Below are 25,298 nucleotides of genomic sequence, written 5' to 3' on the forward strand. Positions count from 1 at the left end.
GATTGTCAATAACCTACAGAACTTGAGACAAACGCATGCAGTATTAAGCCATGGAACACCTTGATTGGGTAGTTAGAGGCCAAGCCCTCGTCACACCTACAACTTGCTTATTCATCAAAACCCAGACCTTTCACGCCACCGCCAGCTTTTGCGCTCATAATAACAGCTGTGAAAATAGCTAAAATATTTCTGTTACACCAACAAAACCTATAGCGTTTCTGTCAGCGCTTAGATTTACCATTGCATTAGGCTTGATAAAATAGAGCCCAGAGGGTATAGAGAGGGAAGATAATCAATGAGGGCCAGACAGGGCTGTTCTGATTGACAGGTTTAGATGGGGAGATTATCTGATAAAACAGCCAATAGGATCCTGATTAGCTGAAGTCGATGACCCCTTCAGATGTCCATGTTAGACCATTTTGTCCCCATTTTTCCAGCTTTGAAAAAAAGTAAATTTAGGCCTAAGGATGATGGGTTACTGATGAAATAAGGATGTCCCCTTGTTGTCAATATCTGATATCAATATCAACTATGTTTGAACAGTGGTCCACCTATTGCTGTCTTATTGGAAGTGTGGGAAGTCTAAGTTTATACTGGTCTGGACATTTTGGTACCCCGCTCGTCCCATAAAACCAGAATTGGGCATCCGCCATCTTTCTACTGTATCAGGCTCCTTGACTTGGGTGTTTCCCCCCGACCCAACATTCCATGTCACGCACACTTTCTACTTCCTGTGTTCCCAGAGCTCCCTGGGCCAGCCCGGCTAGCCTGTCTGTCTGTAGTGTACCACAGGTCCATGGGCCGGACAGGAGACCGTGTGTTGACGATTAAGACCATTAGGAGGGATAGATTGATGGATGGTCTGGAACAGCCAACAAGGCCATACAATGGGGTTCTTATCAGCATATTAAAGGTTATGAGAGATTCAATGGGCCTCTCTGTCTGGAGGTTGTGTAGACTCACGCAAACATAGGTGCACAGAGGGACAGGACGGGGACTAGGGGGGGAAACAGTCTACATTGTTGTGCTAAACTGATTAGTGCTCCAGAAATAACAGTGGAACAGGCTCAGTACATTTAATTTCCACTGAGTGACTGCTAGCTAGATCATTTTATCAGAGTCCACCCAGAGAGTGTTTGGAAAGTTCAACACCACCACTAAAACTCATACAGGCATGAAAAATACTAATCACCCCTCTAGCTCTGGGGAGGTAGGGTAGGACACCCAGGTTTCGTCACTAATGGCACCCTATGCTCTGGTCAAAAGAAGTGCACTATATAGGGAATAGGGTGCCATTTGGGACGCATCCCTATACTCTTCATAGGCCAAGTTTATAGATTAGGTTATTATGGTTAACTTGAGGGGTTTTACTGAGGGGTGAACCCATTTCCTGTAAACCTCGAGGTCACTTCCTGGAAACGGTCACAACAACCCTGGTAAAGATAAACAATCAGGGGGAGAGTGCTATAGGATGTTTGTGGGCTCTTTACTGAGGCCCAACTCTTTCACCTCCTATTGTTTCTGTTGCCGAGCGATATCAAAAGGCTCAGCATACCAGAACTCCTCAGAGGAAACATTTATGTTCTTTCCTGTCTGTCTCTCCAACTGCATTCAATCTGCCATCGATACTATTAGTTGACTGCATGTAATGTCATATTTGAATTTCCATAATAAAGGCTGATAGTGTTGCTGGCATTTGCTGGTTTCTCTTTCAAGCACTTCAATGACAGAGCAAGTTTAGCAACTGTGAACTTTTCCTATGAAATGTTGATGCAGAACAAACCAAACATTATATAGTAGTGGTATTATGTTAGCTACATTTGTATCTATCTTAAAATGCAGGTTCATTGACACATCATATGAACTAATAGGGCGATGTAGGTAATGCTTCAGATGGACAAAAGTAAAATGATTGAAAGGACTACAGCCAGAGATAGCCTAGCAATGGCCTGGCTCTGTGCGGCTCTGTGAGACTGCAGTGTGTTTCTCATTCACATAGCGTCTCTCTGTGTGTCTGACTGTAGCTGCTTCTGTGTGAGATGGGAACAAAACAGTGTGCTGCCGCATCATTCAGCCGCATCCCTAGCAGAGGCTCTGAAGCAGTGCACTGTGGGGACTCTCCACAGTAAATAAGCCTAAACCCAGGGTGCCGCTCTGCTCTTCACCACATCCATCCATCCTTCCACCGACCGGGACCACATTCATTTTTTAGCACTCCGCTGCTTTGTTTGTTTTCTTCCTCCTCTCCGTTTTCCAACTGAATGAACTGAAAAGGCCAGAGCTTTGTGCTTAATACCCCTTACTATCTAAAAAAAAAAGACTCCCTCCGTCCATTCCCCTCTGAGAACGTCTCTCAGCTATTTCATAATCTCTTCTTTATTTAGATCTATCTCTTCTATTTCTTCCCTTGTTTGCCTGGGTGGGTTTTGTGTCTGTCTGGGTGGGTAGAGACAGACACAAAGAGGCAGACTGGCTAGATGGGGATGTCTGCTGACCTTCAGAGAGAAAGGATGATTTCACCGATAAACTTTCAGTCAAATTCTGTTTGCCATGCCTTTCTCTCCTCTCCTCAATTCATTTCCCCTAAATGTCTGCAAGCTGACTGTCTGTCTCAGAGAGCTCAGCTATTGATATTCAGCATGCATTGGAATTCAAAGAAGGGGGAAAAGACAATGCCCAACTGACATATTCTACATTGAATAGAAAATATTTATTTCACAGACAGACCATCATCACTATCATCATCACTATCACCATTCACCTCCATTTCCTGTGACAGGTGAGGCCATAGAGATGTTATTAATCTTATGTTGGGGGGGGGGGGCGTGTTCTAAGGGACCACTTACCTTCCCAGGGGGATAGCCAGGTAGAAGACTGAGAGCATCATGGTTCGGCTATTATTGGTGAAGAGGTCTCCGATGATTGTAGGAGAGATGGAGGAGTAGCTGGATTCACCTATCCCCACCAGGCCTCGGGACAGGACGAACAGCCAGTAATACTGCAGAGCGAAGAGAGCAGTACGAGGTTAAGGAAAGATATACAGATCTATCTATACACAGATGTTGCTTTATAACGGAACACGGACCTGGAGATAAGGTGACATTTTGGGCTTCAATGTGCCTTAACCATCATTTACTCGGGGGTACGCTAATAGTATGGCTAACCTTGTGAAACACCTTTCACTGCACCTATCCAGTGTACTGTTTCTGACAATGCAACATATCTTTCTTTTAATTTCTTACGTTGTTATGTGCTGTGGTCATGTTATGCTACTCATTTTTTTAAAGGAAAATAAAACATTTTAGTCACAGAAGAAAACCACTCAGATTCACATCACAGAAGAACACAGCTTCCTCCATGTTGTCGTCGAATAGATTTGTTCCTCTCTTCCACCCTTCCCTTTTCCCTCCTGAATGCTTACTCAGCAGTGTAGCATGTTCATAAATCTGTCCGTGTTGCTGTTAAAATCACGCTTACCAAACAAAGAGAACATCAACAAGATATAGAGGGTGGTGATATGGGCTTTAGAGGCTCTGGAACAACCCTGAGTTCCTTTAAAAGGTACCGACACTGAGCCAAAATTATATTAAATTAGAAAGACACCTGTGCTATTTTTCAGGGTCACTAAAATGTGGGAGCTAACCTTTGCCCTTGGTTAGCTGTTTTATAGTAGGCAGAGACAGGAAGACAGAATCACACCCTCCCTTTCCTTCTAAACAACCTGGATTAAAACATTGATATAAATAGCCATCTGACAAGTTGTTAAAAATGTTCCTGTAGTCACATCCTTTAGTGATGCTCCATGATAGAAATAAGAGTCATCCAACACAGACTATCTCCCCTGAGAGACATTCATATAATTCCTATGACACTCTATCCTTCTCTCTGTCTCACTCGCTCGCTCTCTCTCTCTCTCTCTCTTTATTTTTCACTCACACATTTTATCCTTGCTTTATCCTCCCTATCTACACATAGTGGGTCCACTAACAGGGGATCTATGGGTATAGTATGGTTATTAACACTGGTGATGGGAGAATACGCTCAGAGGGGATCCCAGATGATGAGATTAGTGTCTGATGCAGCGTGGAGAGAAAAGATTGGAGAAAGAGGGAGAAGAGGAGAGGGGGAAAGAGAGAGGAGGGAGAGGGGGATGGGTGTAGAAGGAGAGAGAGAGAGAGAGGTGGATAAAGAGACAATTATGGATAGAAATGGAAAGAGAAAAAATGCAGGGTGAGAGAAAGAGAGTGAGAGAAAAATGGATTGGGGAGAGACCCGTGTTTTATCAGAAATTTCAAATTTGGTCCCACTTTCTGCGGAGCGCTTCGGTGCCTGTCAGTATTCTGACACAGAGACATGCTGTGAAAGCATCAGTCCACTTGGCACAGCCTGTCTACCCTGTCTGTCTCTCTTGTTATTGTGTCCTCTATTCAGCCAGTCAAATCTGCTCGCACATCCTGTCAATGATGTCAAGACCAGCACCTGTGAAATGTCACCGACTGCGATATCTTTACACTGACTGACTGGAGGCTTTTCTGCCCCAATACTGGAATCAGCCTAGCAACAAGAACCACAACTCAAGATATAAATATCAAGAAAAGAAAGCTATTATCAGACGGGTAATGCTGTTATTTCTGTCAAATAATGCATCTAAGTACAGTACACAGCAACGGAGAAGAAAATACCAGAAATGTCAGCAAGCGTGAGGGGGTAAAAGGAGGGAAGGGGTGGAGGACGTTCTTTTTACGCTTGATAAAAGAGGACTATAGCATCGTGCCCTACGTTATACACCCACATTCCATTAGCACTTATTTCTCTCTCTCTCTCTCTCCATACTTGACAGTTTTCGGAAAGACTTTACTGTAGGTGCCATTATGCAGGCATTGGATTCATAAAGCCTTTATAACATCTATAAAACACATAACATTTGTCATCAGCTGTCATAAGTAGTTTGGCATTAAATGTTATAAAACCGGTTATAATGTGTTAAAAATGTCTGTTCATATGCTATAATGTCAACGGTTAATTACAAGTACTATATACAGTCTGCATTACAACTTATGTCACATGTTATTACATGCTACATAAGAGTACATACCAGATGTTATAACATGGTCACTTACTAACCTGTGTCACATTATTACAATGAATGGAATGATGAGCTCCACAACCATCTCATATGCTCTTTTAGAGTGCACAGACACCTGAAGTAAAGTGACATTCATTTCAGATGTTATAAAACAGTTATACCACAGGATGAGTTGAAAGTATCACAAAACATTACCATTCAAAGGATCACCAAGAAACATGGGAAAATTGGAGCACAGATGTACGATTTGTTTAATTTGAAAAATTACACATTATAATACCAACAACTTGCCAAGAAAATACAAACATGTTGAAACGAAATGGAAGCAAAAATAAGTTTACACAACTAAATCAACGTTGCTTGGGGCACAACAGGATTTGTGACAGCTGTGAAAAAAGTAAGATTTGCAAACCACTGTGAAAAATCTTTTCCGTAACCAAAAATATTTTATTTTCAGCTTTTTGAAGGTGGTGTACAAAACCGAAAGTAAAATTTGCAAAAACAAAACTTAAGAACGGGAAGCATAGAAGTTGCGCACATAGAACAGGGACGGCAGGTAGCCTGGCGGGTAAGAGCATTGGGCCAGTAACCAAAAGGTTGCTGGATCGAATCCCTGAGCTGACAAGTTAAAAATCTGTTGTTCTGCCACTGAGCAAGGCACTGTTCCTGAACTAGGTCCCCTTTACCACTTCTTAGCCTTGCTTTCAATGAGATGACATATCTATTATTTCTATGTGAATCTGGTCAGGTTGCCCAAAAAAGTTACATATTGCAGCTTTAAGATGAAAAGGTAATTGCATTTAAAGTGCAAGTCAAAGAGGATGTTATAGGCCCAGTAGTACTGAGCAATTAACTGACATTTTGGTTATTTTCCTATTTTTAAAACAACTAATTGACCAATGTCAATTTCGAAAAACCGAAATGGCAATAATTGAACTGAAACCGAACTGACCTCAAAAAGCACTTATCGATCAGAACTAAGGCCCAGTGCAGTTACAAATGTGATTTTCCTGTGTTTTATGTATATTTCCACACTATGAGGTTGGATAATACTTTTAGTAATAATGCCCTTTTAATGTAAGAGCTGTTTGAAAAGCCCTCTGTGAAATTTCAACCCTATTTTGGTGGGATGGAGTTTTGGCCTAGCTGGTGAAAAGAAAGAGAGTTCCAAATCTCTCTGTCCTGCCAATAATAACTACTGTAATTTTCAGTTTTTCCCTCCCCACTCAGACCACTCCCAGACAGTCCTAGCAAAATTGTTGCTTGAGAAATTGCTCTTTTTGACCCTTATATTAAAAAGGTACATAATTATTACCCAGAAATGATTTTATATTGAGATAAAAGCGGATTGGACCTTTAATACGCTACTGAGTACGTTTTTTAAAATTCTACCTGTTGCTAGTGAAGTTAGCTAGCTAGCGCAAGCAGATTGTTAGCTAGATAGCTAACCATCAGTGGGCCAATGAAATGTTGCAAATGCAACATCAACTAGCTACTTTTAGCTGATTTCCTAACATATCTGTCATTGTTACTGCATAGCTTCCCTTTATCCACAGCTGTCACAGATCTTGTTGTGCCCCAGCAATGTTGATTTTGTTGTCTGGTTCGTTCAAGAAATGATGTGTTTTCTTAGCAAGTTGTTGGTATTATGTGTCCTTAAATCAATACAAATCCAAAGTACATCTGTGCTGCCATTTGCCCATGTTTCTTGGAGATACTGTGAATGGCAACGTTTTGTGATACTCTCAACTAATCCTGTGGTATAAGCACATTCATAACCATTTTATAATTCATCAAATTGTCACTCTACTTAAGGTGTCTGTGCACACTCTATAAGGGCATATGACATGGTTTATGACGCCCATCATTCCATTCAATGTAATAATGTGACACAGAGGTTGGTAAATAACATAAGACCATGTTATAACACCTAGTATGTAAGACTCTTATGCAGCATGTAATAACATATGACATAAGTTGTCATACAGTAATATCAAATCAAATGTAATTTGTCACATGCGCCGAATACAATAAGTGTTGACTTTACCGTGAAATGCTTACTTACAAGCCCTTAACCAACAGTGCAGTTCAAGAAGAAGAAAATATTCTCCAAGAAGACTAAAATAATAGCCGTTGTCATTAACAGTTGACATTAGAGCATGTGACAACAGGATGAACAGCCATTTTGAACACCCATTATAAACGGTTTAATAACATCACATACAGTGACTCATAACTATTTCAAACTACGTATGACAGCTTATGACAAATGTTATGTGGTATATAGATGCAATAATGGCTTAATGAATGCATGCATAAGGACACCTACAGTAAAGTGTTACCCAGTTTTAACATTGACTGTCATTCCCAGAAAAAACAACAGGACTTCTTGTCCTGTTACGTAATTCCCAGTGGGTTGTAGGGAATTAGGCCTACATGATGGGAATGTGAACAGACTGGCACACGCATGGTTATCCTATGTGGCTGAGTTGTATCTTGTTATTACTATTTTTATGACCCTTATCTAATGTAACAGAAGATTCTCTCTCTCTCTCTCTCTCTCTGCATCTATAACTGATATCCCGAGGAGGCATTAGTGTGTGTGTCACGTGTGTGTGTTTGTGCCTGTGTGCCTGTGTGTGTGTGCGATCCTGCATGTATGTGTACGTTCCTGCATATGTGTGTGTGTGTGTGTGTGTCGGGGGGTTGCCCTCTGTAGTGACAGCTCTGTGCAGGGATTAATAAAAGGCAGTGAGCAAGGGATAGCGGGGTAAAACCCTGCTGTCACACTCTGATCCAGGTGGATGACAAGCCACAGCACGGGGTCAAGCACACACACACACACACACATATTCACACACACAAGCTTTGGAATGCACACAATACACACACACACATGCATACACACATAATATGGAGCATACACAGCACAAAACATCATGTCAGCGATGAAATATGCTAGGGTTGAGTGGTATCCAGATTATCATACCGTTTCTCAGTCACCCAGTAAAATTCTACTGTATTTGGTTTAAAATATACTTAAGTATCAAAACTAAATGTAATTACTAAAATATACTTAAAAGTAAGAGTAAAAGTATAAATAATTTTAAATTCAAACCAGACGGCACCAATTTCTTATTTATTTAATTTACGGATAGCCAGAGGCACACGCCAACATCATTTACAAACAAAGCATGTGGGTTTAGTGAGTCCGCCAGATCAGAGGCAGTAGGGATGACCAGGGATATTCTGTTGATACGTGCATGAATTGGACCATTTTCCTGTCTGTCCTGCTAAGCATTCAAAATGTAACGAGTACTTTGGGTGTCAAGGGAAATGTATGGAGCAAAAAGTACATTATTTTCTTTAGGAATGTAGTGAAGTAAAAGTAGTCAAAAATATAGATAGTAAAGTACAGGTACCCCAAAAAACTACTTAAGTAGTACTTTCAAGTGTTTTTACTTAAGTACTTTATACCACTGCCGTTTCTGTACCATCCCAGTGTATACGGAATTACCGAATGTGCACACAAGGGGTGCTATTTCAAAAGAAAATATATATATATTTATAAGCAAGAAGCTTGATCTTGATATCTAGCCACTTACATGCTGACCAGAACGCACGCGTGCATGTTGATTTTGTCCACCCACACCAGACACGATCAGGACACGCAGGTTGAAATATCAAAACAAACTCTGAACAAACTGTATTAATTTGGGGACAGCTCGAAAAGCATTAAACATTTATGGCAATTTAGCTAGCGAGCTTGCTGTTGCAAGCTAATTTGTCATGGGGTATAAACATTGGGTTGTTATTTTACCTGAAATGCACCAGGTCCTCTACTCCGACAATCAATCCATAGATAAAAGGGTAAACCGAGTTTGTTTCTAGTAATCTCTCCTCCTTCAGGCTTCTTCTTCTTTGGACTTTATATGGTGGTTGGCAACCAACTTTAAGGTGCATTACCACTACCAACTGGACTGGAGTGTGGACCTCAGTTCATCTTTCAATCACCCACGGGAGTACAGTTGAAGTCTGAAGTTTACATACACTTTAGCCAAATACATTTAAACTCAGTTTTCACAATTCCTGACATTTAATCCTAGAAAAAATTCCCTGTCTTAGGTCAGTTAGGACAACCACATTATTTTAAGAATGTGAAATGTCAGAAGAATAGTAGAGAGAATTATCTATTTCTACTTTTATTTCTTTCATCACATTCCCAGTGGGTCAGAAGTTTACATACACTCAATTAGTATTTGGTGGCATTGCCTTAAAATTGTTAAATTTAACTTGGGTAAAACGTTTCAGGTAGCCTTCGACAAGCTTCCCAGAATAAGTTGGGTGAATTGTCTCACTCCTCCTGACAGAGCTGGTGTAACTGAGTCAGGTTTGTAGGCATCTTTGCTCGCACACACTTTTTCAGTTCTGCCCACAAATTTTCTATACGATTGAGGTTGGGGCTTTGTGATGGCCACTCCAATACCTTAACTTTGTTGTCCTTAAGCCATTTTGCCACAAATTTGGAAGTATGCTTCGGGTCATTGTCCATTTGGAAGACCCATTTGCGACCAAGCTTTAACTTCCTGACTGATTGCTTGAGATGCTGCTTCAATATATCCACGTAATTTTCCTTCCTCATGAAGCCATCTATTTTGTGAAGTGCACCAGACCCTCCTGCAGTAAAGCACCCCCACAACATGATGCTGCCACCCCCGTGCTTCACGGTTGGGATGTTGTTCTTCGGCTTGCAAGCCTCCCCCTTTTTCCTCCAAACATAACTATGCTCATTATGGCCAAACAGTTCTATTTTTGTTTCATCAGACCAGAGGACATTTCTCCAAATAGTACGATCTTTGTCCCCATGTGCAAACCGTAGTCTGGCTTTTTTTATGGCGGTTTTGGAGCTGTGGTTCCTCTATCCTGAGTGGCCTTTCAGATTATGTCGATATAGGGCTCGTTTTACTGTGGATATAGATACTTTTGTACCCGTTTCCTCCAGCATCTTCACAAGGTCCTGTGCTGTTGTTCTGGGATTGATTTGCACTTTTCACACCAAAGTAAGTTCATCTCTAGGAGACAGAACGCGTCTCCTTCCGGAGCGGTATGACGGCTGCGTGGTCCCATGGTGTTTATACTTGTGTACTATTGTTTGTACAGATGAACGTGGTACCTTCAGGCATTTGGAAATTGCTCCCAAGGATGAACCAGACTTGTGAAGGTCTACAATTCTTTTTCTGAGGTCTTTCTTGGCTTATTTCTTTTGATTTTCCCATGATGTCAAGCAAAGAGGCACTGAGTTTGAAGGTAGGCCTTGAAATACATCCACAGGTACACCTCCAATTGACTCAAATGATGTCAATTAGCCTATCAGAAGCTTCTAAAACCATGACATCATTTTCTGGAATTTTCCAAGCTGTTTAAAGGCACAGTCAACTTAGTGTATGTCAACTTCTGACCCACTGGAATTGTGATACAGTGAATTATAAGTGAAATAATCTGTCTTTAAACAATTGTTGGAAAAATTACTTGTGTCATGCACAAAATAGATGTCCTAACCGACTTGCCAAAACTATAGTTATTAACAAATAATGTGTGTAATGGTTGAAAAACAAGTTTTAATGACTCCAACCTAAGTGTACGTAAACTTCCGACTTCAACTGTATATGCTCCTAAAAACCAAGAGAAGTGAGAGGTGGGACTTGCAGCGCATCAAGCGTCACAAAAAGAACCAAGTTCTATTTTAGCACCTGTAGCACCTGGCTACACAATGATTGAATAACACATGCACACGACGCGAGCGGTGTGGTCAGCATGTTAGCTAGCAAGTTAGCAAACCAAATGCATAGCTGGAGCCCTGAGCTGGATATAATTTAGAACACATCTTAGATATTTCATAGTTATACTTAACTTATAGTTATAAGCAGTGGGGTCGAATGCACCCCTGCAGCCTCCGTGAGGCGAGGGAGCACCCAACCTCCCCAAATGACAAAATATTTTTTCCTTCTTTTTAACAGTATTGAAAATCATACTGTCGGTATTTCAAAATACCCCAGTACAAGGTATAAACAATATATACACTGATGTGCTGTGACACAGGGGAGGCATCCGCTCACTCACTTCCAAGTAATGGTTGTGCTATTCATGAATCTTGGTGCTGTTGTGAATAATATGTGTTTACTCTGCTGCCCTAAATGATTGTTTCCTCTCCTACTGGTCTGCACCGTGTCTTATTAGTTTGATTTTGAATTAACTATGACTAAAATGACTTATGCATTGGACTGTAACAGTAGCCACATGCAGTGTTGTTTTGAATGAATTATGACTATGGTTACATCATTGTTATCTGTTGGACTGTTACAGTATGCAGTGTTGTTTTGAAATGAATCACTGTACAGCAGAGCTATTTTCTCCTCTTCTTAAAGGGAAACTTCTGAACTTGTGGAAACCATTTTTATGTCTCTGCATGCAGTATGAAGGAAGTTAGACTTCGTTTTGTGAGCCAATGCAAACTAGTGTTAGCGCAAGTACTGGAAGTCTACACGAGATAGCAACTTCCTTCAAACTGAACGCAGAGACATAAAAATGGTATCCACGAGTTCATCTGACTCTGGGGAAGTAGACAAAATATCCCTTTAAGGGCATGTAATTTAGTAGTGGATAATTATCCTGATATTGTTTTTGTGTGTGGTTGCTAGACCATGAGTGCCCCTTGGTTTAAATGAGGCAGCCATTGCAGCAGCAGCACAAACAACAACATCAACACTTATCCTTGCATTCTGTCCGCCAGTCTAGGTTTATGAGATCAAAACTGAATGAAATGTAAAAAATAACAAATCCTCTTGCTCTGGGACCAAATGAAAAATAAAGATGAATTTCTGTAATACCAGCATGCTAAAACATGTGCATAATTGGCGTCGCTCGCAGCACCCTGAGACATTTAGGCTTTTTGGTTTCCTGTCAGAGGCAGTAAAGGGATTAGGTTGGATTTGAAAGAGAGAATCCCTCTAATGACAAGACTTTGTTAATTAATAAATGAACTAACGAGGAACATTAACATGCTGTCTAATTTGAAGTCATCCTAGAAGTAATCCTTTGACGATAATAATTGGGAAACACCTCACAGTCATGCTTTCTATGGCAGCGGACAGCACACACAATTAATCAGGGAAAGCTACTATAAGCAGAGACGCCTACATATGTCAAAACGGTCCGGCAGACTATCACGGCTCTGTGACTGTGGACTATAAATTGGGCTTTTGAGACTATGTCAGCTCTAGTCAGCTCAAACTGACTATTTCCACTTATATACATTCCAAATGTAATTTTGGTTAAAAAGCTTCCCCAAAATAAATACATCCAAAATGCCCAGAGTGGGTTTATAAATGGCTAATGATTAGCATCAGTTGTGAGTGGTATTAATGTTGTATCTCGTGGTCGCTGCACTGGAGGCTGTTACGTAACGGACCACTGTGGTTCAGTTTGATTGACAGATTAGGGGACATCTCTGGAGATAAATATGATGAGGGAGGGAGGGGAAGTGTGGAGATGAAGGGTGTGTGTGTGTGTGTGTGTGTGTGAGTGTGTGCGCTGGAGAAACCGCCTGATCACCTCATCAGGGATGGCCTTTATGGCATGATGTGTCAGAGGGAGATGGGCCAATGGGTGATGGTGGCTGGCTTTTCCTGTCAGCTCAGCCTTAGCAGTGACAGCAGAGAGCAGAGAGAGCCAGGCTGTATTCCCCCAGGGGCAGCTGGCGGCCATTGCAGCTCCATGGAGCAGGGCTACACATGAGATTAGTGTAGTCAGACTGTGGCCCCATGGGGCCATCAACCTAGGACAAACATACCTAAGCTGTCATTCCTCTCCACTGTTAACAGCTCTGGGCCGAACTAGCGCTCTAATTAAGACTCATATCACTGGATCTCTGGATCTGAAAACCCTGGAGCACACGTAGGGCCTAGATATACATCCACAGTCCTGACCTCAACTCATACACATGGACACCGACAAAGGTACACAAATACAAACCAATACTCCACAGATGTACATGCACGCACGCACACACACACAGTCAGCTGAATAAGACCCGTATATCTGATGGCAGAAGCCCCTCTTCCCCTCCCCAAATCAGCTAGAGGTTAACCCCCCTACAACACATAGCATGAGGCCAAACCAAAGAGGAATCAGACCACATGGCCTGCTGGCCTTATCCTCTGATGCTCCATGATGCACTCGACTCTGTCTGCTATATAATACTGTAGTGACTCTCGTTCTTTCTCTCTCTCTTAGTCAGGTGCTTATTTTAACTTCCATTTTCTGAGAGAGCGAGAGAGGGGAGAAAGATAGAGGGGGCGGGAATGAGAGAGAGAGAGAGGCAAAGTGAGAGGAGAAAGCAGACAGGCTGCCCCATAGAGACAAAGTGAGGGAGACAGAGCGAGAGACATAGAAAGAAAGAGAGAGTGTGGGAGAGAGAGAGAGTGAGGGAGAGAGACAGCGATAGAGCCATAATAGAATGTCTACAAAGGCTGTGAAGTCAGCGTCACGCTAAATGAGCATGTCATCTAATCTACATTAGCATGACAACTTTGTTTTGGCTGCTCAGTACACGTCAGTGCACTTCAAACTGTGGTACTGTGCGGTCACTAACCTTCATGTGCTGAAGATTATAACAAAACAGTTAGCCCACTCAGTGAAACGGCCCCTGGAGTTTCTCTCTTCTACTTACTACTGATGTGTTGCACATCAAAACATCAAACCTTCCCTCATAGGGGTCATCGTGGGTGATGAAAGTAGAAACTCATGGATAATGCTTTTGTCTGTTCTTGAATTAGGTCTACAATTTGAGCAGTGGTCCTCTCTTACTGAAGAGGTTTGGGTATATGACTTCCGGTGTACTTCCTGTATGTAGAGGAAGTACACAGGAAGTACACATACCTCTTTGGTGATGAAGGAGCTGGAGAGGGTGACGGCGGACCAGAAGAAGATGCCACAGCTCAGGATGATCTTCCTGTTGAAACGGTCGCCCAGGTAACCGAAGATGGGCGCCGCCACCATGAAACTGCAGATGAAAACTGTGGAAGACAAAGAGGCCAAATGTTAAATCACTGTAGCTTCAGTAGGCTATCACTGCCCTTTTCTTTCCTCGCACACAAAAGTAAATAAATATCATTGTGTGAGAATGTTGAGTGTCGCTGCACTGATGTGTTATTTTATAATTATGAAAGTGTCATAATTCCAATGACAATGAAGTAGGCAAAAGCACAAACGGATCTGGGACCAGGCTAGTAGTCTCCCTGGTTGGTATTGATAGTGAGCCAGGCACTCAGGCGTTCTGTGAAGGACTGCCAAAGGTCACCCAACCTACCTCAGACCATGCAGGATCCCATTATACAGGCACATATTAAAGTGATATTACAGAGACAATGGAAGTATTTTAAAGACTGGGTTATTTCAGCTCTCTCTGATAGCATTATAGGAATGATGTTATTATGTGAATTATGCTGTTATATTATCACGTATTCAGCATTAGCCTATTATTGCCTCTGATCTGATTTGATTTAATATGTATCATCTAAGCTGGCCGAGCAATAAAAACAAAGGTTGCTTTCCCTTTTATAGTCATAGTAATCCTCTCACTGAAATTGAGCATGAACCTCACTAAAGTACAGTAGGTTACAGTACATGAGTGGGTGGCTGAAAGTGTGCTTCACTAATCCTCTCACTGCTGACTTTATAAAAACAAATCCGCGGGGGGCTTATGGCAGTATCTATCTATGAGAAAGACAACCCTCCCTGAACATTGTTGAATATTTAATGTTATCGGACAGAGGTTTATTTCTCTGCAGATATAAAGGGCAGAGGGATTACACTTGACAGCAGTACAGTCTGACAACAGGGCTTCGGAAGACGGGCACTCTCCAAGAGTGTTTTGACACTTCATCAGCATAAAGCTATCCTGGGGGGGGGTTATATAACAATAAAGGGGTGGGTCTGCAGCATCATCGAGAAACAGCCTGATAGGGAAGAGCAGAATGCTGACCTCAGAGGGCCACACTGTCTCTTTAACACTATACAGTATATTACTAAGGAAATATATTCCCTTGACTGACAAAGAATTCAAAATCACAGTGCTATCCAATGTGGCCTAGCCAAAGGATGACCCAAGGGTGACATAGCCAAAGGATGACCCAAGGGTGACGTAGCCAAAGCAGAAGCAAAAACAAAACTAGATGGGGGGTTCCCCACACAGAGACTATAGCCAACTGGGTTTGTCCTGCTATCATTGCCTGTACTGAACCAGGGGCTCCACTGTACAGAATATATACTGTAGTAGTAGATGGTGCAGTTGAGATATCACAGGGTTCCCTGCCACATATCGATGCCCTCATCTTGATATTTAATAACTTCCAATTATAGAGGAAGAGAAAACGCTGAGGCAGCTTCATTATGGGATGTTACTGTTGGCACTGTTTCCAAGCCGGCCGCTCTGCTCCTGTAACAGAGGAGGTGCTTCTCTCTGGAACCACACCAAGCCTGTTAGGAAATCCACAGAATCATTTGGTACACTGAAACAAATGAGGGCTGTTTCATAACTAATACTTGTTCTGTTTTATGGAGATTTATCTTTTGTAGGACCTACCTGGGACTTTGCTTTTATGATGATTTATAATTCATGTTGAGTATTTGTTTTGTCTGTGGCCAGGCTAAAGAGCTGACATCAATGTACTATCATATCAGGTTTTACCTGAGTCACAATCTATTTATTCTAAATATAATGGGTTGTAGCTAGATAAATCTATCACCTGTTGAGGGATGGGAACACACACAGGCACTCAAAATATTCACTCAAACACACACTCAGAACTGCCACTCACCCATGCAGATCAAACACACCCTGCTAAGGAATGGTTGAACAATTCCTCTGTCAAGCTGATCTATTTGGGGTGATTTTGGTTTGGCACATCTTTCTCCCTCTGACATCATGATGAGTTTAGTAATTAGTTGAATAAACACACAGACTGGGTGGTTAGCATCATTGAGGAATCCTCTACCAACCATTACCAGATAATGGCGCTTTGGTCTCTGTAGTCGGGTGTCAGCCTTCTGTCAGGTCAGTCTCCCCCCCCCCCTCCAATTCAATTTAAGGGCTTTATTGGCATGGGAAACATATGTTTACATTGCCAGAGCAAGTAAAATAGATAATAAACAATAAAAAAATGTACTGTAAACATTACACTTCCAAAAGAATAAAGAGATTTCAAATGTCATATTACTCTCTCTCTCACACACAGACACACACACACACACACACACACACACACACACACACACACACACACACACACACACACACACACACACACACACACACACACACACACACACACACACACACAACTAACTAACGACAGGGTGTCATACACAGAGATAAGACAGGGAGAGGCCCACAATCAGCCTCCACCAGCAGCTGTACATGGGTTTAAATAGACAATCTCTCAGGGGTGATGGTGCTCAACAGAGAACTGCCACAACAATATGAACTCAAAGTAGCAAGAAGCCTGTCTGCTAACTAAGCAATTAAGAAGGAGACCACACATGGACAATCCTCTCCTCTCTCTCCCTGTTTCCTGTGAAACTGTGATTTATTTCTAAATTAACTGTGTTTGTTTTTACAGCGGCATCATTATCATCTCTCCTCCATTCAAAGCACCTGGGAGTGGAGGCTTTGTGCTGTATGTGCGTGTGTGTGTGTTTGCGTGTGTGTGCGCGCGTTCGTGCATGAGGGCTTATTCAGCGTTAGCCAATTAACCCCTAATTCACCCCAGTGTGTGTTTGAATTCAGGCCTAAGTTCTCTGTTAGTGCTAGTGATAATGATTGAACTCCCTGGGCAGTAGCACAGAGTTTACCTTTAGTTTAAACAAAAAGGAAAAGATTAAGGGGAAAATACCCAAAATATACCGTACAAGGTGGTGCGTGCCTGCGTTTTGTGTGTGTATGAGTACATGCCTGTGTCTGTGTGTGTGTGTGTGTGTGGTGTGTGTGTGTGTGTGTGTGTGTGTGTGTGTGTGTGTGTGTGTGTGTGTGTGTGTGTGTGTGTGTGTGTGTGTGTGTGTGTGTGTGTGTGTGTGTGTGAGGTCTATGAAACATTCAAGCCAGTATATTTCCATAATTAACTATGCATAATGAAAGGTGCACTGGCGACACACACATTGGCGCTTAGATTGACTGGAATCTATTCCCCATGAGTATGAATGAGGCATTAGCCTGACACAGTCAGTTAGCAGGAAAGGTTATATAGATTCCAGTGCACCCACTGGGTAGGTGTTCTAGTCAGAGTGTATGTCTACGGTACAGAGCAGGTGCAGTTATAACGTCTATGGTGACTAGTGAACACTGCCTCTGGCTATTTCCCCAGGCCAGGTAGATTCCTTAAGATGTTGACTGTCACGAAACCATAAACAGATGAATTATGACTGTGTTGTTATTGTTAGAGATTGTCTTTGGTGGTTGACCAGGGGGACAGAAAGGCGTGATTGGTTGTTTAGCCAAAAATAGCCACACCCTTCCTTTCCATAGAATCAGAAACACCCACAGAATGAAATACTGTAGAACACTATTACATTGTATCTGTATGGCCCACCCTTCCAACCACTGAATCAAGGCTGGTGAGTTCTGAGTTCTGCTAGCTGATCTAGGTTTTGTTCTCTATGTCTGTGGTTTCGTTTCTGGTTATCTACAGTCAATCACGGACTACAAAAGAAAAATCAGCCCCGTCGCGGATCACGATGCCTTGCTCCCAGACAGACTAAACAAGTCTTTTGCTCGCTTTGAGGACAATACAGTGCCACTAACACGGCCCGCTACCAAAACCTGCGGGCTCTCCTTCACTGCACCCAACGTGAGTAAAACATTTAAACGTGTTAACCCTCGCAAGGCTGCAAGCCCAGACGGCATCCCTAGCCGCATCCTCAGAGCATGCGTAGACCAGCTGGCTGGTGTGTTTACAGACATATTCAATCAATCCTTATCCCAGTCTGCTGTCCCCACATGCTTCAAGAGGGCCACCATTGTTCCTGTTCCCAAGAAAGCTAAGGTAACTGAGCTAAATGACTATTGCCCTGTAGCACTCACCTCTGTCATCATGAAGTGCTTTGAGAGACTAGTCAAGGACCATATCACCTCCACCCTACCTGACACCCTAGACCCACTCCAATTTGCTTACTGACCCAATAGGTCCACAGACGACGCAACCGCCATCACACTGCACACTGCCCTAACCCATCTGGACAAGAGGAATAGCTATGTAAGAATACTGTTCATCGATTACAGCTCAGCATTTAACACCATAGTACCCTCCAAACTCGTCATTAAGCTCGGGTCTCGACCCCGCCCTGTGCAACTGGGTCTCGACCCCGCCCTGTGCAACTGGGTCCTGGACTTCCTGACGGGCCGCCCCCAGGTGGTGAGGGTAGGTAACAACATCTCCACCCCGCTGATCCTCAACACTGGGTCCCCACAAGGGTGCGTTCTCAACCCTCTTCTGTACTCCCTCTTCACCCACGACTGCGTGGCCATGCACGCATCCAACTCAATCATCAAGTTTGCAGACGACACTACAGTGGTAGGTTTGATTACCAACAATGACGAGACGGCCTACAGGGAGGAGGTGAGGGCCCTCGGAGTGTGGTGTCAGGAAAATAACCTCGCACTCAATGTCAACAAAACAAAAGAGATGATCGTGGACTTCAGGAAACAGCAGAGGGAGCAGCCCCTTATCTACATTGACGGGACAGTAGTGGAGAGGGTGGAGAGTTTTAAGTTCCTCGGCGTACACATCACGGACAAACTGAAATGGTCCACCCACACAGACAACGTGGTGAAGAAGGCGCAGCAGCGCCTCTTCACCTCAGGAGGCTGAAGAAATTCGGCTTGTCACCAAAAACACTCACAAACTTTTACAGATGCACAATCGAGAGCACCCTGTCGGGCTGTATCACCGCCTGGTACGGCAGCTGCTCCGCCCATAACCGGAAGGCTCTCCAGAGGGTAGTGAGGTCTGCACAACGCATTACCGGGTGCAAACTACCTGCCCTCCAGGACACCTACACCACCCGATGTCACAGGAAGGCCAAAAAGATCATCAAGGACAGCAACCACCCGAGCCACTGCCTGTTCACCCCGCTAACATCCAGAAGGCGAGGTCAGTACAGGTGCATCAAAGCTGGAACCGAGAGACTGAAAAACAGCTTCTATCTCAAGGCCATCAGACTGTTAAACAGCCATCACTAACGTTGAGTGCCTGCTGCCAACATACTGACTCAACTCAAGCCACTTTAATAATGGGAAAATTGATGTAATCAATTTATCACTTGCCCTGTTATATTATTTATATTACATCATGTTTACATAACCTACATTATTCATCTCATATGTATATACTGTATGCCATACCATCTACTGCATCTTGCCATCTTGATGTAATTAGATGTATCACTAGCCACTTTAAACAATGCCACTTTATATAATGTTTTCATACCCTACATTACTCATCTCATATGTATATACTGTACTCTATACCATCTACTGCATCTTGCCATCCTGATGTAATGTATCACTAGCCACCTTAAACAATGCTGCTTTATATGTTTTCATACCCTACAATACTCATCTCATATGTATATACTGTACTCCATACCATCTATTACATCTTGCCTATGCCGTTCGGCCATCACTCATTTATATATTTTTATGTACATATTCGTATTCATTCCTTTACACTTGTGTGTATAAGGTAGTTGTTGTGGAATTGGTAGATTACTTGTTAGATATTACTGCATGGTCGGAACAAGAAGCACAAGCATTTCGCTACACTTGCATTAACACCTGCTAACCATGTGTATGTGACAAATAAATTTGATTTGATTTACTGAATTTGAATAGGAGACAGACGGAAAAGGCTTAATTTGGGGCAAAATTGAGTTCAAGACAATTCCCTTAGGCACAATAAAAAGAAGCTGATAAATATATTGGATTTATGATTTTTTTTGTATCCTCCTCCCAAAAAGCCTTATTATAGACTGTTGTTATCCATCTTCCTATAAAGACTGAACTGAAGGCACACGTGTACATTGCCTTCAGAAAGTATTCATACCCCTTGACTTATCCACATTTTATTGTGTTACAGCCTGAATTATTTTTTCTCCTCCATCTACACACAATCCCTCATAATGACAAACTGAAAACGTTATTTTTTTTAAAAAAATTAAATTTTATTGAAAATCAAATACAGAAATATCTCATTTACGTAAGTATTCACACCCTTGAGTCAATATAAGCAGCTTTGGCAGCGATTACAGCTGTGAGTCTTTCTGGGTAAGTCTATGAGAGCTGTTTATACTTGGATTGTGCAACATTTGCCCATTATTCTTTTCAAAACTCTTCAAACTCTGTCAAATTGGTTGTTGATTGTTGCTAGACAACCATTTTCAGGTCTTTCCATAGATTTTTAAGTCAAAACTGTAACTCGATGACTCATTGCGCTATTTCTATGCTTCCCGTTTCTATGTTTCGTTTTTGCATCTTTTACTTTCGGTTTTGTACACCAGCTTCAAACAGCTGAAAATACAATATTTTTGGTTATGGAAAACATATTTCACAGTGGTTTAGATGGTACAATGATTCTCTACACTATACTTGCTTGTTTTGTCACAAACTGAAATTAGGCTATTTGAACTATTTGAATTTTACCAGGAAATGGCGGAGCGTTGTCTGCATAGTGCATGCTCAAAGGGATATTCAATGTCAAATTAAATCAAATGTATTTATAAAGCCCTTCTTACATCAGCTGATATCTCAAAATGCTGTACAGTAATGTCACCTTTTTTTTACCCATCTACCAATAGGTGCCCTTTTTCGCGAGGAATTGGAAAACCTCCTTGGTCTTTTTTTGTTGTTGAATCTATGTGCACATTGATTGATTAATTGATCAAATACCATACAAAGATAAATAACTTACATTTTTCAAAACTAATCCAATCTGGATGCACTCTATCACAGTGCGATCCGTTTTGTCACCAAAGCCCCATATACTACCCACCACTGCGACCTGTACACTCTCGTTGGCTGGCCCTCGCTTCATACTCGTCGCCAAACCCACTGGCTCCAGGTCATCTACAAGACCCTGCTAGGTAAAGTCCCCCCTTGTCTCAGCTCACTGGTCACCATAGCAGCACCCACCTGTAGCACGCGCTCCAGCAGGTATATCTCTCTGGTCACCCCCCAAAGCCAATTCCTCCTTTGGCCATCTCTCCTTCCTGTTCTCTGCTACCAATGACTGGAACGAACTACAAAAATATCTGAAACTGGAAACACTTATCTCCCTCACTAGCTTTAAGCACCAGCTGTCAGAGCAGCTCACAGATCACTGCACCTGTACATAGCCCATCTATAATTTAGCCCAAACAACTACCTCTTCACCTACTGTATTTATTTATTTATTTATTTTGCTCCTTTGCACCCCATTATTTATATTTCTACTTTGCACTTTCTTCCACTACAAATCTACCATTCCAGTATTTTACTTGCTATATTGTATTTACTTTGCCACCATGGCCTTTTTTTTGCCTTTACCTCCCTTATATCTCACCTCATTTGCTCACATTGTATATAGACTTATTTTTGTACTGTATTATTGACTGTATGTTTGTTTCACTCTGTGTTGTTGTATGTGTCGAACTGCTTTGCTTTATCTTGGCCAGGTCGCAATTGTAAATGAGAACGTGTTCTCAACTTGCCTACCTGGTTAAATAAAGGTGAAATTAAAATACAAATAAATTGTTGTTCCAGTTTAGATGGTTTAGGTAGTCTTGTTTGTCAAGTCCTTCACCATAGAAGTCATTCTTAATGCAGGTTGTGGGTGATAAAATATTACATTTGTTGGATATAGTACCTCTGTCTGGATTCCGATAGGAATTACTAATCATTTCACAAACCAGATTATTGTGACTTGCAGATCTGATGTGGTCCATGAGACAAGATTTTCAGACCACAATGTTGAGGATAACTAGGTCATAACTCCCGGCCTTATGAAACGTACTGTATAATAAATGGTCATAAAGGGTTTCATTCTAATTCAAACACATTCACTTAGGTAGCCACTTGGTGAAGGCTTCAGGACTAGAAATGATTGAATGCAACAACCATGACTCTGTCACTAACAAACACAGTTAGGCAGGAAGGGAGCTCAGCGGAGGTATCAAGCTTCCATAGAATCCTTTCTCTACCACTCACATTCCAAGGCTGAGCACCATTGTCTAGATGTATCTTTGTGATCGTCTCTCTCTCCACTTGTTGTTTATGGTCTGAACCATTATTGTGTCTGTGAGAGCATGGGCAGCACCATTGAGGTCATCTCCATTTTGAAGTAGTCAATTTTCTTCTTCTACTACTTCTATGAGTTGCATACTGCCACCTAGAGTGTGTTGTTTGAACAGGTATAAAGCCAAGTTTGCCGATTTACTGCCACCTACATTTGTGGATTGTTTGCTCACAGGTATAATTCATTGGCTGATCCCTCCCGATGACCTGGATGGAATATGAAGTCCCACCCAGTTGACTAATTCAAAATGGAGAAAGCCCTCAATGGCGCTGCTCATGCTAAAACAAGCTTTTGGGCACTAAAGTCTATTTTTGTTTATGCATTTTGTTTATGCTTTGCAATGAAGGGAAGGAAATGTCTTTGATGAGATCATTTATAGGACATTGGGTTAGCTCTGACCACTAACATCTCTGATTGACTTTCCCTCTAAACAAGGTAAAGCCAGAGAGAGTTATAAGAGCCAGTCAACCCATATCTCCAGTGGAGTATAGCGTAGAGTATATACTATGGGCTGACCTCTAACGAGTGGTGCTATACACACATGCATGCACACATGCACACTAACACACCTGCATGCACATACACATCGTGAGATTATGAATGCTTGAAAGGAACAATGGTGATTGACACACATCTGTGTGTTTTTTTGTCCTTAGAAGGGAAGCCACATTGAATGTCTTTATTGTAATGCCAAGTATTTGATGGGGTGAGGCTATAACCTTAAGAACTTACAGAACAATCAGTGCAGTGGGTGAATGAAATCTACAGGCAGTTAATCAGTACCATACACTCTCCTTGTATCAATCTTTATCAGGTCAGACCGTTAAATCGGTCAGACCATGAGATGAACGGGCTCATCTGCTGAGTAGACCTAGCTACTTTACGGATGCTGCATGTTTGTGATAGCTGTCAGTGATAATGGAGTTCAAACACAGACATTTGTGACTCACACACACACACACACACACACACACACACACACACACACACACACACACACACACACACACACACACACACACACACACACACACACACACACACACTCACACACACACACACACACACACACACACACACACACACACACACACACACACACACACACCACCAATCAAACACACTGCTTCCCAATGCTTGTCATTAGAATTATGTAAGCTGTTTCCTTTTATTAGCCTATAGCAGGGTCCCACCCCATCTACTCTGACAAACACAGATCTCCATCTATAAAGTAATTTAGTTGGTCATTATTGTGTGCCTTTTGGTCATTAAACTAATTACCAGTCATGTCTGTGGGATTCTGTTTTAATCACAATAGATTATGAGACGAAAGTCTCATTACTTTTTAACTCTTTTACTTGAGTACATATATGAGTACATATATGTACTTGAGTACATATATGACCCATAGACTAATGACAAGGACATGGTTTCTGGATGAAACATCATCTGCTATCTTTCATAATGGATACTGCTTCACAGAGTCAAGAGTCAACTTAACCTCACAAAGAGGCCTTTTAATCAAGGAGATTGATGTCGACTGCTTGTCTCTCAGGGGAGATCTAGGCCTTTGAGGCCTGGCAAGGAGGAGCATTCTGACTTGTAGCCTATCTCAAGTACGGCTTCTGTTCTGTAGACTGGATGGATTAATCTTACTCAACTCTCATTCGTTCTCATTCAGACAACCTTGTGTGTGGAGTTGGTGTGTGTGGAGTGTGCAGTGCCTCGGGCATTCATAAAAACAGTCTTATAGTCTCTCCTGAACTCGCTTATTCTCTGTGTAGTTTAGTGAGGATTGCAACAGATGAAAGATATTATATCCATATTCCCATACTGGGTCCATATCCCCATATTGGGTAGACCTGTATGGCTACTGATGTTTTCATTTCAAACACCTATTCATGTGTGTCAAACCTAGACCGAAGATTCCTCAAATTCCTCATCGAATTCTCTGCGTGCCTGTCAGGTGAGCACCAGGCCAGACCAGTTTGTCTCTCAAGGTGCAAATTACCATCAATTACCGGGATTAGCTGCATTTAGGAACATTAGGACATTCCTTTGGACGACAGGAGAACAAAGGCTGGGTGACAACCGGACAAAAATAATAGCCTCTATTTTAGTGTCTGTTCTTGACTCACAGTAACCTGTGAAGTGAGTCTAGCAGACTCGAGCTAGTTTCGTTGTGATGTTCTCAAGCTCAAGGCTGTTGAATCACACATAATAATACATTTACCATAGGCTATGTAGTTACCTCACTCAGACAAGGCTTAAGATGAAGCCTTTGAGGGGACTGCCCACCTCTCAGTGATGAGACACACTGTAGAACATGAGAGTGTTGGATGGATGTGAGGGGGTGGCATCCCGCCACAGAGACTCCCGCTGACTAAGCATGCCGGACGGCTTTTGGCTGCCCGTCATGGTGCCTGAGCTGCTAGCTAGCTAACCCATGGAGAGAGATGGAGATACAGTACAGTATACGCCTCCACTTTAAGATCTCAGTGTGTCCGTGATAGGGGAGATATACAGTGCAAAGTATTCAGACGCTTTCCCCTTTTCCACTTTTTGATACGTTACAGCATTATTCTAAAATTGATTAAATTAAATGTTTTGCTCATCAATCTACACACAATACCCCATAATAACAAAGCAAAAACTGGTTTTTAGACATTTTTGCACATTTATTAAATATAAAAACAGACATACCATATTTACACAAGTATTCAGACCTTTTGCTGGAGCTCCGGTGCATCCTGTTTCCATTGATCATCCTTTGAAATGTTTCTACAACTTGACTGGAGTCCATCTGTGGTATAAGGTCCCACTATATAAGG

At 42.1% G+C, this 25,298-nt stretch overlaps 1 protein-coding gene across 3 annotated transcripts in view; it reads right to left on the reverse strand.

The window, feature by feature from the left end:
• The window catches only part of spns2 (SPNS lysolipid transporter 2, sphingosine-1-phosphate), a 133,484-nt gene that overhangs the window by 45,171 nt on the left and 63,015 nt on the right, over positions 1-25,298 (reverse strand). For all 3 annotated transcript variants that reach the window (XM_029701718.1, XM_029701719.1, XM_029701720.1), the window contains exons 3-4: positions 14,024-14,160; positions 2,847-2,998 (exon numbers count right to left, since the gene is read on the reverse strand). In XM_029701718.1, coding sequence (XP_029557578.1) covers positions 2,847-2,998; positions 14,024-14,160 — 289 coding nt within the window. The remainder of the gene's footprint in view (positions 1-2,846; positions 2,999-14,023; positions 14,161-25,298) is intronic.

This window comes from Salmo trutta, chromosome 19 (assembly GCF_901001165.1).
Source record: "Salmo trutta chromosome 19, fSalTru1.1, whole genome shotgun sequence".
Classification (NCBI taxonomy): domain Eukaryota; kingdom Metazoa; phylum Chordata; class Actinopteri; order Salmoniformes; family Salmonidae; genus Salmo; species Salmo trutta.